The 18,695-nt window shown below is 37.3% G+C and overlaps 1 protein-coding gene across 3 annotated transcripts; it reads left to right on the plus strand.

Annotated features, from left to right (window-relative positions):
• Positions 1-216: 216 nt before the first annotated feature.
• dusp27 (dual specificity phosphatase 27) lies at positions 217-17,506 on the plus strand. 3 transcript variants are annotated; one of them, XM_059328235.1, is made up of 6 exons: positions 217-702; positions 2,512-2,649; positions 5,601-5,719; positions 10,490-10,721; positions 12,613-12,830; positions 13,752-17,506. In XM_059328235.1, exons 2-6 carry the CDS (start codon positions 2,528-2,530, stop codon positions 16,481-16,483), a joined length of 3,423 nt encoding a protein of 1,140 aa, XP_059184218.1. In that variant the 5' UTR covers positions 217-702; positions 2,512-2,527; the 3' UTR covers positions 16,484-17,506. The 3 variants fall into 3 exon arrangements, with proteins under 3 accessions (XP_059184218.1, XP_059184217.1, XP_059184219.1); XM_059328234.1 differs by lacking the exon at positions 217-702 and having other exon boundaries at positions 2,253-2,649; XM_059328236.1 differs by lacking the exons at positions 217-702; positions 2,512-2,649; positions 5,601-5,719 and having other exon boundaries at positions 10,495-10,721; positions 12,594-12,830.
• The last annotated feature ends 1,189 nt before the right edge of the window (positions 17,507-18,695 follow it).

Here is an 18,695-nt window from a genome sequence, read left to right on the forward strand (position 1 = left end):
AGCTTAATGAAACACAAGCACAAGCAGACTAAAGAGGATAACATGTCAGGTAAGAACTATATATACAGATTTTGGGAAATTATAATACAAGAAATGAAAACTAAATAACTATCTTATTTGCAATATTTCTGTACAATTTTATATTATATATTAGCCTTGTTACATATATAAATATATATATATATATATATATATAAATATATATATATATATATATATATATATCCAAAGCATATGGTGGTAAGTGCAATTCCTGCTTGGTTTTGAGTTGGATTTTGTGGTTTTTATATCATTATTTCTCTGAAATAAAGTAAAATTGAAATCTAAAACTTTGTCACCAGATGAAACGGACATCAAGGATATAATTTTTAGTTATAACTCAATTTTGACCAAAAATGTAATTACTGCAGTTAGACTTTGTAGGGCAGCATACATCTATATATAGATGCATATATAAATCGACAATTACTGCTTTGTCAACTGGGTACTTTACATTTAAAGGTGTGTGGTGCTCTGAGTCTTCATTCTTTGCACTGTCGCTTTAAGTGAGTAAGTAATAGTACTTTAGTGGAGTAAAAATACTCAGTTACTGTGCAGCTGTGGTGTCGGGTGTCACTGGGCCTGGTGGGGGAGAGAAGTCTCTCTGACGTTAGTGTCAATCTGACCGCTAACGCCTTCAGACACACACTGTGACCCACCAAGGTAAGAGCACACAACCACACACATACACACACACACACACACACACACGCATATTCACACATATACACAAAGAGACGTGGTGTTTTATAGGAAGATATCTTGTGGATGTTGTGTGACACTTGTTGTTGTGTTGTCTGGAACTGTGAGGCCTTTTCACTGAGCTGCTGATCTCAGAGCTGACAGACTCTCAGGCAGCTGTCCTCTGCTAAAAATAGATCTCTCTCTCACACACACACACACACACACACACATCAGTTTAAACATTTTACTGTATTGTTTTACAGGGTTTTCTTTTTGTTTTTTCTACATAAAGTGCAAATGCCATGAAAAAGGTTAATTAAAATAATAATACATATTATTCAATTGCTTACTGTTACTTTTTAAAATGAGTACAAATGTTTTGGCCACTCAAAAGGCGAAAATTAATATTGTTATTGTCATGTTTGATCGACTTCATGACTTTATTAAATTTCCAAAAGTTATCATACATTATTTGTCCAAACAACTGCTTCTGGCTGCTCAAAAGGGGAAAATATGTAATATTACACTCTTATTTGGACAAAAAAGTAATAATAATAATAATTTTAAAGATGAAACTTGTATGTGTATATATATATATATATATATCTGTAAAATAACTGTTTTAACTGTTCTTTTTACATTGCTGTTGGGTTTTCTTACAGTGTACTCAGCGATTGTACCTGGAAAAAAATAAATAATGAATGAATTAATTCAAATTTAATTGAAATAAATGTAGGCTTTCATTTAATAATAAAAAATGTGATATATATTTGTGTTAAATTGCCTTTTTATATATACAACTAATACAATATTGTATTAATTCCCCAACTTATTTTCTTCCCTAATAAACTTTTAAAATATTTTTTATATTTCTTTTAAACTGCAATTAAAATCAATTACATTTCTATTAAATGCACTAAACAATAATTGATAAAATGTCAATTTTTTTTTGTTTTATTCACTTACCTTTGTTTTAGTGTGCTATTATGGAGGACTGAATCTGCCAAAATAAATGAATTAATCATTAAATAATAATAAAAACTAGGTAAATAGATTAAAGAGACAAAGCAATAATAATAATAATAACAATACAATTTTCCAAAATAAATGCAATAAAACAAGCAAAAAACAACAACTTGTTTTTACGGTAAAAAAACGGCAGCTGTGGTTACCAGAACTTTACCTTAATAAATACGGTGCAACTTTTTTTAATATTACGGTAAAAATATATTGGCACTGTTGATTTCATGTTTAAGATTCCCATTTTATTTCATTTTTTACTATATAAATAAAAGTTTTTTCCATCAAAAGAAATGCTGTTTTGCCATATAATTGACAAGAAAATACTTTATAAATGAAAACGCATAAATTAAAGATTTTACCATTAAAAATTAGTACATTTAACAGTGAGAAAAAGTATTTTTGCAAAAAATAAATGCAAAACTGCCACTTACTGTGGCTTGTATATATATTACATGAAATACATAATTCCAGTGTATTTTACAGTGGAGTGATGTATTTTTCAAAAAATAAAACTTTAAAAATACTGTTTTGGCTGATATATATATTTATGGTGTTTCATTGTTACTGAAACTGAATTAACCCATTTATTATTTTACGGTCTTTTACTTTTACTGTCATGGTTTAGCAGTTTTTCACTGTAAAATCTACGAACATTTTTTACAGTGTACAAAATCAAGAACTATCTTCCCATTTAAACAAAAATCCAAATAAAATGTAAAAGAACAGAATTTCAAGTTAACATGAATAAAAGCTTGTCATTATCAGTGGGATCCTGGCTGCCATGGCGTCGAGCAGCGAGAGCGAGGAGCGAGGAGATCAGACGGTTCCTGATGGCGAGGAGGCGCAGGAGGAGAGGAGCGTCCAAGGAGTCCAGGCTCATTACCTCCGCTGTCCGTCACCCAGGTAGGACACACCAGACTTCTGTTTCATTTCACTGAATTTAACCCATAAGAACCCAGACCCTTAACCCTTTATAGTAGTAGTTCTCAACCATTTTGAGTCGCGACCCCCAATTTCACATGCATGTACAAACTCAGTCGAAACGACGAATTTTGGACAAATAATGAAGCAGACTTTGGAATATGTCAGAAAAGACACAAAATTACCCAAAAAAGAATCAAATTGACCACAAAATGACAAAAAATGACCACAAAAAGACACAAATTGACCAAAAAACCCCCACAAAATGACCAAAAAAAGACACAAAATGGCCCAAAAAGAAACAAAATGACCAAAAAAGGGGGAAAAAATGACCAAAAAGAAACAAAATGGCCAAAAAAAATACACAAAATTACTAAAAACAGTATAAGTCTGGCAGTAGAATCACTAACCGCCAATTTAAAGTAGAAAAAACTATAGTTATTCTACGGATACATATTTCCTTAAAATAGATATTTACTTTATATTATTCATATTTTCTATATCTGTAAAATAACTGTTTACTGCATTTTTTACATTGTTGTTGGGTTTTCTTACAGTGTACTACTAATGGTTAAAATAATTTTCATGTAAAAATATTTCATGTTCGTCAAATTGACCACAAAATGACCACAAAAAGACACAAGACCAAAAAAGACACAAAATGACCAAAAAAGACACAAAATGGCCCAAAAAGAAAAACAAAATGGCCAAAAAAATACACAAAATGACTAAAAAAATACACAAAATGACCAAAAAAAGGAAACAAAATGACCAAGAAAGACACAAATTGACCACAAAATGATCAAAAACAGACCCAAAATGACCAAAAAAGACACAAAATGACCAAAAAAACCACAAAACGACCAAAAGAACAACACAAAATTATCAAAAAAAAAACATATTAAATGACCAAAAAGATTAAAACACATGAACACTTTAACACAATGGAGCCAGAGCTGACTTCCAAAATGATTTGGTGACCCCCAGAAATCATCTCGTGACCCCAATTGGGGTCGGGACCCCAAGGTTGAGAATAGCTGCTTTATAGGACACTCCTGGAAACTGAAAATGTCAACCCTGAAGTGTTTTTGGAGGATATTACAAGTTTTTGCAAAATGTTTCATTTTTATATTACAAATCAAGGTCAATTGAGTCATTATTATTATTAGGGCCAAGGGGCAATCGCACCGAGCAGTGGTCCCATACAGCAATAGCTGTAGGGACTAGTGCTCGGGGCTCGGCTCTTCCGGAAGCAATTTTGTCCCGCTACTAGTCCTACAACTTGAAGAGTTGCAGGACAAATTATACATCAAAACGTGCGGTTTGATCAGGATCGGTGTGCTATTAGTTTTCTCTACAGAATACGAATTTTTCGCGACGTACGTCGCATTTTGTATCAATCCCTGTTCAATGACCATGATCATTTTTGTAGAAATTCTGAGATTATAATGGGTGTGTATTGCACAAAATGTTCGTGTCACAGTGTGTGATGTCATCGCTCAGAGTGTAGAGGGAGAGAAAACATTGTCAAAAAATAAATTTGAAAACTGCGCTCCACTCCACTCTACAGAAATAATTTATACATAGAAACGTAGGAAAATTTGTCTTCTCCCTCACAATCCTCTGGTAAAGCTGTCAGAGTTATAGTTTGGGCGTAGGACACCCAGATGATCCACCAACACGCATCAACAGCCTCATTGGCTCCCATATTAAAAACGCACGAGGATTTCTAAAAAAAGGGAGATGTAACAGTTTTTTTAGATCGCTCTAACAAAGCTATTTTTTCATTTTTCTTAAAAAAAACAAACATATGTAGACGTTCAGGAAGAACTCAGGATGCTCAAAGTGAAGTCGGATCAATGATAGGTATTATGATTTTGCCAAAAATGCTTTCTGTTCAAGGCCAGAAATTCCAGTCCACCTCTGGCTGCTGTCACTCTTTCGGAACATTAACAGGTGTCAGTTAATTCTGTTGATTGCTTTGATCTGATTGCCTTTGATCTTTGATGTGATTACAGATACACACACACACACACATGCGCGTAAGCACGCACACTCCTTACACATGCATACACATGCTTCAAACACACACACACACACACACACACACACACACACACACACACACACAGGTAACTTTATGTGATTTTAATTACACACACACACACACACACACACATTTTGAGGTTAAAGGGCATAGTTTGAAATCTCTGAAGAATCTCATCATAGTGTACACACACCGGCAGTAGCCCCCGTGGCCCTTTCAGAATTTCCCCAGAGGAAATTTTCTAGTTATATTTATTATAGTCTCTTTCCCACAGCAACCCTGAATAGAGAATAAGACATCATTTGCATCCATCACCACTTTATCTTTTACCTTTAAACAATTTATTTTCTTTTTAGACTACTTAATGTCTGAATGTCTTTTTTTTTTTCTCACCTTATATATGAGAAGCACACGTACATTTAGTTGTATACTTTTTTAATACAATGACAATAAAGGAAAGCTTGAATCTTGTATGATTTACTGATTGGTCAGATGCAACAGTGTCACTATCTATGACGTAGAAGTTACCAAATATGGTTCTTTTCCTGATAAAGGGTAAAAGGAAAATTATGGGGGATATACCACAGACCAAGTGAACCACATAGAAGACATTTATGATGTTTAAAAAAAAAAAAAATTGAACCCTAAATGCCACAGATCTGTGATGTGACATATATGATACACTGAGCGTTTATGGTATTTATGTTAATGATTTTTCTTATTTTTGATTTTTTTGCTGCTGACAGAAACACAATTTTGCCTTTTTCTTTGCATCTCCACAACATATAATAAAATTGTGACATTAATAGTGCTGTTGAACAACAAATTATTTTTCAGATTTAATTTACTGATTGAAACTGACTTCCTGTTTCCTCCTCTCTTCCAGTTTCTCGATGGCGTCAGAGTCGAGGTTCTCCATGATCTCAGGCTCCGACGCTGCCAGCATCTTCATGGAACCGATCCACCTCTCATCCGCCATCGCCGCCAAGCAGATCATCAATGAGGGTGAGACGACTCAGAGTCCCTTCAACCTTCTGATCCTCAGCAAGCAAATACATACAAAATCCTGCAGCTCTATTCTGCCCTACAAAGTCTAACTGCAGTAACTACACAAAAGATAAAACTGAGAAAAACTGCTTTAAAAATGTTTAACATTTTTTAACTGGCCAGCCAAATTAGTTATAGGTAGGTCAGTGATACGACACTTATTTCTACATGTATTGATCATGTTATTTTTATGCTAAAAAATCATGATAATTTATTTGACCTTTGACCCCAAAAATGTAGTTAATGCACTCTGGTTTTGCTGTAAAAGGTTCTAATAGAAGTGCAAACGTAGAGTGAAGTAACTACAATGTTGTTGTCTTCTTTCAGCTTTTATATTTTGTTTTCAGTGAATAAACATTTTGAAATAGATTTTGTTATAAATGTATTTAAAAGTGTTTAACAACTCTATTCAAATATTTGCGTTTTTTTATTTATTTTAGACTTAATATTATCAAGAAATGTAGTCCAAATATAATTTTCTCACTTTTTTACTTCATCACTATCTAGATAATAATTTCCCTTTCAAATAAACTTATAATTTCTATTATTTTTATCTTTAAATTAATATATAAGTGCAGCTCTGCTTGGTTTTGAGTTGGATTTTGTGGTTTTTATATAATTATTTCTCTGAAATAAAGCAAAATTGAAATCTAAAACTCTGTCACAAGATAAAACAGACATCAAGGAGTTCATTTTTAGTTATAACTCAATTTTGACCAAAAATGTAATTACTGCAGTTAGACTTTGTAGGGAAGTATGGAATCAGCACAATCATGGCTAGAAATGGTAACAACTCAAACCCAAATGTCCTTTTGTGCAGAATAACACAGTTATAAATGGGATAAATTGTGATATTTGTGTCAGAATAATTTATTCTGCATGTGCCGTTTAAAATGTGTCCAAAAATAACTAACCAGATTCAGTTAAAAACAATACATTCTGCTCTTCAGCGACACTGTGAAGTCATGGTAGATTCTGCCGAGACAAACGGTCATGCAACAAAAATATTCACTGAAAATCTGTTTTTCACAGAGCTGAGAGGAGGACAGGAGAGGCTGGAAACATGGAAATGGTTCAACATGTGGAATATGTGAAGCAAAAGTTTCTTTTTCCACATTATAACTGTTCTGCACAAAATACTTTTTTTCATACACTTCTTGCCATGCTGTGCTGTTTCCATGGAGCTACATGAGGTTTTAATAAACTTTATATATTGCACAGGCCTATAGTCTTTCATTTATGTTAACCTTGTAATCATTTATTTACTAGATACTACTAGATTACCTAGATTGACCTTTATTTATTGCAGAGCAGTAACTTTAATATTCCTTCATAGCAGCAGTGGCACTGTGGAAAACAATATGCCAAAATGGCCTCTATAGGCAATATGGAACTTTATCTAAGTGAGTGAGTCCAATGTCACACACGCTAGCTGCAATTTATGCAAGCATTTAGACATTTAGAGAAATGTTAGTGAGAGTGCAATTGTTTTGAGTTTTATTTTATACGAAAAATGCAACAATACAGCCATTTAAAATGGATAGTATGAGTGAGTAAACTTTCAACATGAAGCTCTTTCCTGTCCTTGACTGCCCGAATCCGTGGCTATTCCACGGATTTCTGTGAGACCAGGTTGCATATTGCAGACATGTTGTGGGTGTGTCGGTGCATGCAGGCTGCGTGACCGCAACACAACACTTCTTCTTTGTTTTAAATCGGCAGTGTTTCGGCGCACTACCGCCACCTTTGGATCCGGAATGTATACCACACCATAACAAACACTTGTAAAGCACATGTATGTATAATGCAATGGGATCTGTGATTTTAACCTTTGATCGGATTTTTTGATCGTTTTTTCATCATATCGGGCCGATCCGATCAGTTGCCGATCGATCGCCGTCATCCCTACTTACGGCCCTGTCCCTCAGGGAGTCTTGTGGGGGGTACTGTGGGAATATGGGGTACTGGGCTCGTTGCTACGAGCTATCTGGTCCCTATATAACCAAAGTGAGAGCTGTGTCCGCCAGGGTTGCCCCTTGTCTCCGATTCTGTTTGTGGTCTTCATGGACAGGATCTGAACGCGCAGCCGGGGGGGAGGAAGAGATCCGGTTTGGTGACCTTAGAATTGCATCTCTGCTTTTTGCAGATGATGTGGTTCTTTTGGCTTCATCAGACCGGGACCTCCAGCACTCACTGGGGCGGTTTGTAACCGAGTGGGAAGCGGTTGGGATGAGAGTCAGCACCTCCAAGTCTGAGGCCATTGTTCTCTGCTGGAAAACGGTGGACTGCCCCCTCTGGGTGGGGAGAGAGGTACTGCCTCAAGCGAGGGAGTTCAAGTATCCAGGGTCTTGTTCAGCAGTGAGGGTAGAACGGAGCATGAGATGGACAGGCGGTTTGGTGCGGCGTCAGCAGTGATGCAGGCGTTGTACCAGACTGTCGTGGTGAAGAAGGAGCTGAGCCTGAAGGCAAAGCTCTTGATTTACTGGTCCATCTACGTTCCAACCCTCACATATAGTCATGAGCTTTGGGTAGTGATCGAAAGAACGAGATCGCAGATACAAGCGGCTGAAATGAGCTTCCTCCGTAGGGTGGCTGGGCTCAGCCTTAGCTTAGCCCGGAGTAGAGCCGCTGCTCCTCCACATCAAAAGGACTCCTTTTGATGTGGAGAACACCATAGACTTCAGTCTCAAGCTGCATTTGTTATTCAGTTTGAATCTTGCATGAAACATGGAAAATAGAAGAGAAGCTGTGAAGGATTGTGACTGGTGAAGAAATGAAAGTCCACATCCAACATGTGTGATGTGGTGGTGCCGTGGTCAGTGACAGTCAGTCTCGTTAGCAGAGGGCTGTTGATTGAGGAGATCAGCTTCAGTGACACGTCACTGATTCTGACAGAACGTCTCTAATGGACTATACATGTTTCATCTGCATCGGGCTTTGATGAGACGTGTGTGCTTTCACATGCACGCCCTTTGATCGAGCTGTTGGATGTGTGTTTTTCAGGACCACAGTTTCAAACAGCTCGCTACAATTATTTTATTATTTATAAAGGTATTTCTGTATTTATTTTTACATTTCCACATGTATTTATTTATTTCTACATTTATTTCGGTGAGAGTTTTGTCTCCCAACGGTGTCAAAATGTCAATGAATTCATAAATGTAGCAAATAAATAAATAGATAAATTAATCAATAAATGTAGAAATGAATAGATTTTTTAAAGTAAATATATTTATTATATAAATAAATACATGTGGAAATTTAATATTTTTGGGGGGAATGACTTTAAAATGTAGAAATAAATAAATAGATAAATAAATCAATGAATGTAGAAATAAAGATTTTCAAAAAGTAATTATATTTATAATTGAATTAATAAATACATGTGGAAATGTAAAAATTATTAAATTAAAAAAATAAATTTGGAAATGAGTATGTAATAAATGAAAATGTAGAAAGCAAGAAATAATGGTAAAAATATGGAATTGCTATTTATCTTGGTATGTCTGCATATTTATTTAGTTATTTTTGCTTTCTGCATGGGGTGGCTGTGGCTCTGTTGGTAGAGCAGCCCCCCACATGGAAGGTACATGAGATACTGAACCCCAAATGGCTCCCAATGCTGTGTTCATTTTATGTACCTGTTAGGGTAACCTCTGCCACCAGTATGAATGTGTGTGTGAACGGGTGAATGAGCGCAGTCTGTAGTGTAAAGCGCTTTGAGTGGTTACAAATCGACTAGAAAAACGCTACATAAGTGCAGGTCCATTTACCATTGCTTTAAGTCATTTATCTCTGAGAGACAACAATGTCAAAATGTAAATAAATAAATGTAGAAAAAATATATACACAAATAAGTAAATGTAATAAAATAGATTTAAGAAAATATTAATATATACAAGTGCATAAAAATGCAGAAATACATAAATAAATAATAAAATGTAATAAATATTTTTGCATTAATTTATATATATAAATTATATTATACACATAAATGTATATATTTTATATATATATTTATTTGTCAGTGGGAAAATTAGCAAAAATCACAATTGGCAGGGGAAACAAATACTTATTTCCCTCACCTATGAAAAATGTAAATAAAATAAACATAAAATCAATATGAAATTTACATATAATTTAAATAATATATACACAAAATACATATAAAATATACATAAATTATATGTATAAAAAATCTATTTTAGATTTTTTTTAAAAGCCTAATAAATATCCTATTTCATGTATGCTTATATTTCTGTACATTTTTCAATATTTTTTCTAAGCATTTTTTCTATATTTTTGTATATTTTATATATATTTTTTATATATAATTTCTTTATATTTCATATTGATTTTATGTATATTTTATGTGTTTTTTAAGATTTTATATAGATTTTATGCATATTTCATATGTATTTCATGTAAATTTTATTTAGATGTTATGTTTATTTGAAATAGATTTTATGTTTATTTTATATTTATTTTTTCAAAGATTTAGTAAGGATTTCATGTTTAAAAAAAAAAAATCAATATATACAGTGAGGGAAGTATTTGATCCCCTGCCGATTTTGTGATATATATATATATATATATATATATATATATATATATATATTCTCATTTGTTTTTACTCCTGCCATTTTCTGTCCTCCATACAAGATGGACAGTTGGTGACAGAAGACAGTCTGCCTCAGTTGACAGGTGTCTCGTGTCTTTCCTCCTCAGAACTACCACCTCGCAGCGTGCGGGCCGAGTCTGTCCCAGAGTCGATGCTGGAATCAGCAGAGCAGCTGATGGTGGAGGACCTGTACAACCGGGTCAAGGACATGATCGATGACCGCAGCCCCTATAACACGCCCTGTGTGCTGGACATCCAGAGGGCCATGGTTCAGGACCGCCTCGAGGCGCCCACCAACCCTGTGGACGAAGTGTGGCCCAACATCTTCATCGCTGAGAAGTGAGTCCCACAAATATTTAACCTGAAATATTCAGTGACTGTTTTGTGTCCATAGAGCTGCAATACTTATAAAATGTATGTATATTTCATATATATTTTCTGTACATTTTTATATATTTTTTGTATGCATTTTTTATATATTTTTGTCGATTTTATATAGATTTTTTACATATAATTGATGTATATTTTATATGTATTTTTGTTTATATTTTATGTATATTTTACTTTGACAGGTATCTTTTATACAGGCAATGAATTGAGAATGGAAGTACTTTATTAAAGTGAGAGGATTAATTTGTGTGTCTCATGGCTATATAACCGTTCTTTGGGAGCCAGAATTCTTGCTGGTCGGTAGGAGATCAAATACTTATTTCACTCAGTCAAATGCAAATAAATGTATAACTTTTATATCATGTGATTTTCTGGATATTTTTTTTAATTATTCTGTCTCTCACTGTTAAAATGAACCTACCAATAAAACCATAGACCGTTCATTTATTTGTCAGTGGGAAAGTTTTGCAAAAATCACAAAATCGGCAGGGGATCAAATACTTATTTCCCTCACTGTACATATCGATTTTTTTAAACATAAAGTCCATACAAATTCTAAGAGAAAATAAATATAAAATAAACATAAAATCAACAAAAATCTATACATAAAATCTAAATAAAATATACACAAAATACACATAAAATATGCATAAAATCAATATAAAATATTTTTAAAAATAAATGAAATATACATACAATTTATACAATATATACATAAGTCATATATAAAATATATATAGAAAATATACAAAAAATATAGAAAAATTGCTTACAAAAAATTTTGAAAATGTAAAAATATATACATAAAATAGGATATTTATTAGGATATTTTTTTAGAATATTCTGTCTCTCACTTATGTGTCAGTGGGAAAATTTTGCAGAAATCACAAAAATCTGCAGGGGATCCCTACAAAACCTCAGAGGATCCTTTATTTTATATTACCGTAAAAATATTAGCACTGTTGATTTCACGTTTAACATTTAACATTTTATTGCGTTTTTTACCATAGAAAACGTTTTTCCATCAAAAGAAATGCTGTTCTGCCATATGATTGACAAGAAAATACTTTATAAATGCCACATAAATTAAAGTTTTTATTTTTTTATTATAATTATTATTAATAATAAATATTATTATATTCATATTTATTATATTATATTTACAAAAGATAAATGCAAAAATTACAGTGATGGCCTACACATTATAACTTTATCTCAGAATATCTGTTGCTTTCACTTAAGTTTGCATCTAAAATCTCAGAAAATATATATATTTTTTACTCGTAAATTTACCAGTTTTAATAGAATATCTGATTTATTTTTCTCCGAAATTTGAGTTTTTGTCTTTTGCCACTTTCATCTTTATTTATGATATTCAAGTTTGTTTATATATTACAGTACATTTTTGTTACAAACAAGTATTGTTTTAAAGTAGAGCAATGGGGGTTTTTTTTATGTAAAAAATACAGTTTTGGCTGATATATATATTTACGATGTTTCATTGTTAATGAAACTGAATTAACCATTTAACAACCCATTTATCATTTTACGTCTTTTACTGTCATGGTTTGGCAGTTTTTCACCGTAAAATCTGCAGACATTTTATACAGTGTAGTAGCTGATGAAGACTATCGTTGGGGTTGAAAGCTTCAGTTCAGTTGGTCATAAAGTAAATTTCATGTTTGGTTTGCACATTTAGAGTTTCCACTCTTTGCAGGAAATGCATCATCTTCAGAGAGCAACACGGTCTTCAAACATTGTTTAATTATCATATAATATTGGAGGTTTCCTGGTTGATTCCAGACATCTGATTTCTGGAAGGTTGTTTTTCCTGTTCCAGATCTGTTGCGGTGAACAAGGCTCGTCTGAAGCGAATGGGCATCACCCACATCCTGAACACTGCCCACGGCACGGGCGTTTACACGGGCGAGTCCTTCTACGCTGGCATGAGCATCCAGTACATGGGCGTCGAGGTGGACGACTTCCCCGACACAGATATCTCACTGCACTTTCGTCCCACTGCAGAGTTCCTGGATGAGGCTCTGCTGACACACAAGGGTGAGAGACAGATGGTGTCATTTTCATCCTACCTGAGATGATTATACATTTTTTCATTAATTTATGGTTACAAAAGGCTGCTTTTTGTCCTCCAGACACATCAGAGGTATAAACAATAACTGTATATTAATTTTTAACCCCTTAACCCCTTTTTGTATCCATCTAGTAATTGTAAAACAAATTAAAAAAAATACAAATCACATTCTCCTACAATGGTAAAAATATTAGTATAACAGCATTTGTAATTTTGTTAAAAATGGAATTAGTTGTGATTGTCATGATTCCCTTGGAAATCATCTCAGAAAGTAACAAAAACTACATTCTTAATTGATTATTTTAGCTTATATATGATGGAATAACATTACATATTTATATTTACAGCAATGAATGATCGGAAGTTATGTTTTCATAGCACATAATTCATTATAATGACATTAGCTTGATACTGCTAAGTTAACCATAAAGCTCCAAATCAAATCTTGTTTGCTTGAGATAGTTAAAAAAAAAAAAAAAGTACATTCATTACAGTTTTTTTCATCTTTCATCATTTAATCATTTAACATTATTCTGTTCAGTAAGGATATGTTAAAAAAATGTACCTACCTTTCAAAATTTCACCAAAAACAAATGTCTGGAGTGATTTTCTTGTTTCCGATTTCCTGGTTGGAGACGAGACTAAGAGGCCTACTATTTAAAGACACAGTGACATCTAGCAGATTTTTTTTTAGAAAAACAAACCTCAGCCAAGTGGTAGAGATGGCTCAATGAGGTGAATTTCAGTTAAACACTCCTTTCTTTGATGTATGTATGGTGTATTAATATGGTTACTCAAAATGTGCTCTACCATATGGCTGACCAGGCAGTCAAAGGGTTAATTAACCAACTACTGATCAGGCTGTAATCAGTTCTGTTTCCTTTTAGGAAAGGTTCTTGTGGTCTCCATGATGGGCATCAGCCGCTCTGCCATCCTGGTGGCGTCCTACCTGATGATCTTCCACCACATGTCCATCATGGAGGCACTGACGTCCATGAGGAAAAAGCGCCCAATAAACCCCAACGAAGGCTTCCTGAAGCAGTTGAGAAACCTCAACGAGACCCTGATGGAGGAGCGCGACGATGACGACGACACGCTCAGCCAGTGCTCCGTTATCGATGCACGTGCCCGTGCGCGCATCTTTGGCGAGGGCGGGGACGACGATGATGATGACGACACTGATAAAGAGGAAGAGCAGAGTATGATAGAGGTGAAAGCGCACTCCATCATGATGGAGGAGGAGGAGGACGGAGAGAGCGTGATGAGCAGTGTCGCCTCTTCTGCAGCCGCTGCTGCGCTCAAAAGCGGATTCACCGGAGCACAAAACGGCCTGGGAGACAGTCAGGAAAAGATCATTCTGCCGAAGGAGGAGACTGGGGACGAAGGGGAAGATGAGGACGACCTCGATAGCATGATACGTGAGTGGCAGCGGAGGAACGAGAAGTACCAGAATGACGACTGGTGGGAGGCGCAGCTAAACAGCGACGGCGAGGATGGAGAATCTCTCTCTGGGGCTCGACCGAAGAAGACTGGCGAGGACGCTGATGTGGAGAGCGTCACCAGTGAGGATGTTCAAGCCATGAAAGATCGGCTAAAGCGGCGCCTCAGGCGACCACCCTCAGATGCCATGTCCACCTCCAGCTGCACAAGTTACTCTGATCTTTGGAAACAGCGTCTGAGGGAAATAGAGGAACAAGCTGCTGCCCGCTACCGCAAGAAAGAAGACGATGAGGGCAGCGAGAGCACGGCGACAGAAGGTGGAGACGGAGGAAAGAAGAAGGTTGAGGTCGACGTGGAGAGCATCCTCTCCGACACCAGCTCCATGTACAACTTTTGCCAGAAGAACAAGGACAAGATGACGCCTTTGGAGCGATGGCGCATCAAAAGGATCCAGTTCGGCTGGAACAAGAAAGACAGAGAGGATGGAGAAAAAAGTTCAATCGGAGATGGAGAGAAAGGTGACAGCGAGGGAGAGGCCAGGACCCCAGCCTTCCAGGACGTCAACCTGACTGCGTACCAGTCATGGAAGATGAGGCAACAGAAGCGTTACGGGGAGGAAAACACGGAGGAGATTCTGGAGATGAGTCGGGTTGAGGACTCCGTGACCACCAAGCGCAGGCAGAGACGTGAGGAGATCCTGGAGCGCTCGAAGAAGACTTTGGAGGACAGTCAGTCCATGTGCGGTTGGGAGAGCGAGAGCTGTGTCAGTGGAGGAACCATTCCTCTCTCCGCCTTCTGGGCCGGAGCCGGGGTCATGGGCCCGCCGAGTGCCGCCAATGATGACAACATGTCCATGCTGAGCGGTCGGTCCTCCGTCATATCCTCTGTGTCCCAGCCTCGCAGTGCGAGATCAGCACATTCTGTTCACCCCCAGACACCACTTCCCCCCATCCTCCCGGTCCCTCCCATCCAAGGCCCTGCAGGAGAACCGATGGTCAACTTAGCCAGCATCCAGAACTGGATCGCCAGTGTCGTCTCCGAAACGATTAAGCAGAAGCAGAGTGAGATGAGCCTGCCTCCTCCGTCACGAGTCGGATCTGAGTTCAGCTTTGGCGGCACACCAAGCGTGATTTCAGGCCGGGGCCTGGATGACGACAAGGTGTCTATGTTGAGCGGTGCCTCATATTCCAGTGCGCTGTCGCAGGGTCGCGGCAGGGCAACGTCTGTCCTCTCTGGTGGCGGGGCGAGCAGCTACTCTGGATCCACCCTCAGCTCCAAGAAAACCAAGATCACCACCACCAGCGTCCCTCTTTTCAGCCTCTTCCAGGACCAGGTGGACATGGGCAAACTTGACGCCATGGACAAGGAGATTAAGTCTGAGATGAGGGGCAAAATGGCTACCTACGAGAAGAAGAAGATCCTGGAGGACAACAAGCGCAGCACCCTCTACAAGAAGAAGAAACCAAAGGATGACGAGGATGACGAGGAGGAGGAGGAGGAGAGAAAGACAAGAGAGGAGGAGTTTCTCAAGGAAACAAAGAAAAAAGAGAAACCTGCGAGGACCTTTGGCCTCTCCGGGTGCCTGAATCTCAACCCGGCGCTGGAGAAAGAGAAGAACACCAACATCGACGACTGGCTGGAGAGTGTCCGGCCTCCTCCCAGTAAGTCGGCGTCTGGAGCAGAAGGCGTCCAATTGGAGGATGCCTATGACGACCTTGATGCCTCCGCTTCCGAGTTTGACTTCTCGAGCCGCAGGGATTCCTACGCCGAAGAAGATGATGAGGAAACTTACAGCGTCACCTCTAGATACAGATCGAGGTTACGCAAAAATCTGTCGAGTGACGACACGAGCAACGGCTTCTCCAGCCGGACAGGCGGGTCACACGCTGCTTACGCCAGGAGCGATGAGGGGACGGAGAGCTACGATGACATCTTCACAAAGAGGAAGTTTGCTCATCGTTCTAGATATGAAACAAGCGAGTCAGAAGGCAGGAGGAGTCAGAGGGAGGAGGTGGACGAGGAAGAGGATGACATCGCCACCTTCATCGCCCAAACCAGGCAGAGGGTCAGAGCCCGCGCCGCTGCCGAGCCCGTGGATGACGAGGTGCTCAACGCCTGGAGGGCACAGCAGGAAGCCAAGTCACAGAGCAGAAGTGAAGCTTCGGATGCACTTTTATAAAATAATCAAATATTTGAACTCAGTGGCGGACTCAGAGGAGGGGCAGGAGGGGCAACCGCCACCCCTCATGCCTCCAAGGTTGAAAAAGTGCCCTCTAGAGTGGTGAAAATGAGAGGAAGTGCCTTATTGGATGCCCTTTACACATGCAAAAAATTAATGGGGGCCCTCTAGGGTGCCCCTTCATATAATAAATTATGATGATGTGCCCTTGAGAGCAAAAAAATTGATAATGTGCCTTAATGAGTGCCCTTCTAGTGTCCTTCTAGTGCCCTTCCAGTGTCCTTCTAGTGCCCTTCTGCCCTTTTGGTGCCATGGTGCTCTTTGGTAGCTGACAAACAGGGAATATGAAAGAGGCGTTGCTTTCATGTGCCGTTGCTATGATGAACAACTACATCGAGTGGTACAAAAATCGGCAACGAAGCAAAAAGTGGATCAATAGTCTGCCTGTACCCGTAATAGAAAAGTTTTAATTCAATTCGATGCCAAGTTTGAAAACACAATAAAGTGCCCTTGTAATAGAGAGAAAAAGAATCCCAGTGAACAAAATTATCTGCAGTGACACAAAAATGACACAATAGGATATCAATAAAGATCCTACAATACAGTATCAAGCAACTGTGAAAAATGTGATACGAGGTTTTTGCTCTCATTTAGCTCTCAAAGTGAACAAGATTGATGCATTTTACTTAAAAATGTACACATTTTATCCAGGACCCCCAGACCGCCCCATGTTGTGCAGAATGTGCCCTTTTTATTTTTTCGCCCCTGCCCTTCAAAAAGTCTGAGTCCGCCACTGTTTGAACTCTTCGAGGACTGAAAGAGTTTGTTCCACAAAAAAATATAATAAAATCCTTTGGAAGCAAGTGCTGTGAGAAGAATATAACACATATTTTATTCACTATTATAAAAATCCCATTATTGCACCAGAAATAATTAATGTTTTGTTTGCTCTACGGCTAAATGTAAAATACATTTCATACGTATTTTCATAAAAGAAAAAAACACAATTGTTACATTATTTTATTTATGAAATACATGTTCTGACAAATGATACCTTGTGGGTTTTTCTTTTTTTTTTTTTTTAAATCAAACTGATTGAAAATAATATTTGATATTTTTGAAAATAAATTAACTTCTAAATTATTATTATCATATATTTCCATAATATTATTGACATAAGTAGAAAATTTCCTCTGGGGAAATTCTGAAAGGGCCACGGGGGCTACTGCCGGTGTGTGTACACTATGATGAGATTTCAAACTGTGTGTGTGTGTGTGTGTGTGTGTGTGTGTGTGTGTGTGTGTGTGTGTGTGTGTGAGAGAGAGATTAAAATCACATAAAGTTACGTGTGTCCGCGCGCGCGTATATGTTTGAAGCATGTGTTTGCATGTGTGAGGAGTGTGCGCACTTACGTGTGTGTATCTGTAACTGTAATCACATCAAAGATCAAAGCAATCAACAGAATTAACTGGCACCTGTTCCGGCACACTGACAGCAGAGACTGACGGACTGGAATTTCTGGCCTCGAACAGAAAGCATTTTTGGCAAAACCATAATACCTATCATTGATCCGACTTCACTTTGAGCGTCCTGAGTTCTTCCTGAACGTCTACATATGTTTTGTTTTTCAGAAAAATGAAAAAATAGCTTTGTTAGAGCGATCTAAAAAATCTGTTCCATCTTCCTTTTTTTAGAAATCTTCGTTTTTAATATGGGAGCCAATGAGGCTGTTGGTGCATGTTGGTGGATCATCTGGGTGTCCTACGCCCAAACTATAACTCTGACAGCTTTACCAGAGGATTGTGAGGGAGAAGACAAATTTTCCTACGTTTTTATGTACAAATTATTTCTGTAGAGTGGAATTTGCGGCCTGGAGCGCAGTTTTCAAATGTATTTTTTGACAATTTATTCTCTCCCTTTACACTCTGGCGATGATGTCACACACTGTGACACGAACATTCCGTGCAATAGACACCCATTATAATCTCAGAATTTCTCCAAAAATGATCATGGTCATTGAACAGGGATTGATAAAAAACTATATGACCTATCGAAATGTGGATTAATACACCGATACACAAGACTGAGTGTCTACTGTTTAAAGTTTAAATGGAGCCTCTAGGTGAAATTATGCCGGAGAAGTAGACGTTTAAAAATCTCCAATTATTGATCTTTTTCGCTCATTTTTCTTCGGCCGTCCCATTCATTTCAA

This window comes from Centropristis striata, chromosome 24 (genome assembly GCF_030273125.1).
Source record: "Centropristis striata isolate RG_2023a ecotype Rhode Island chromosome 24, C.striata_1.0, whole genome shotgun sequence".
NCBI classification, from domain to species: domain Eukaryota; kingdom Metazoa; phylum Chordata; class Actinopteri; order Perciformes; family Serranidae; genus Centropristis; species Centropristis striata.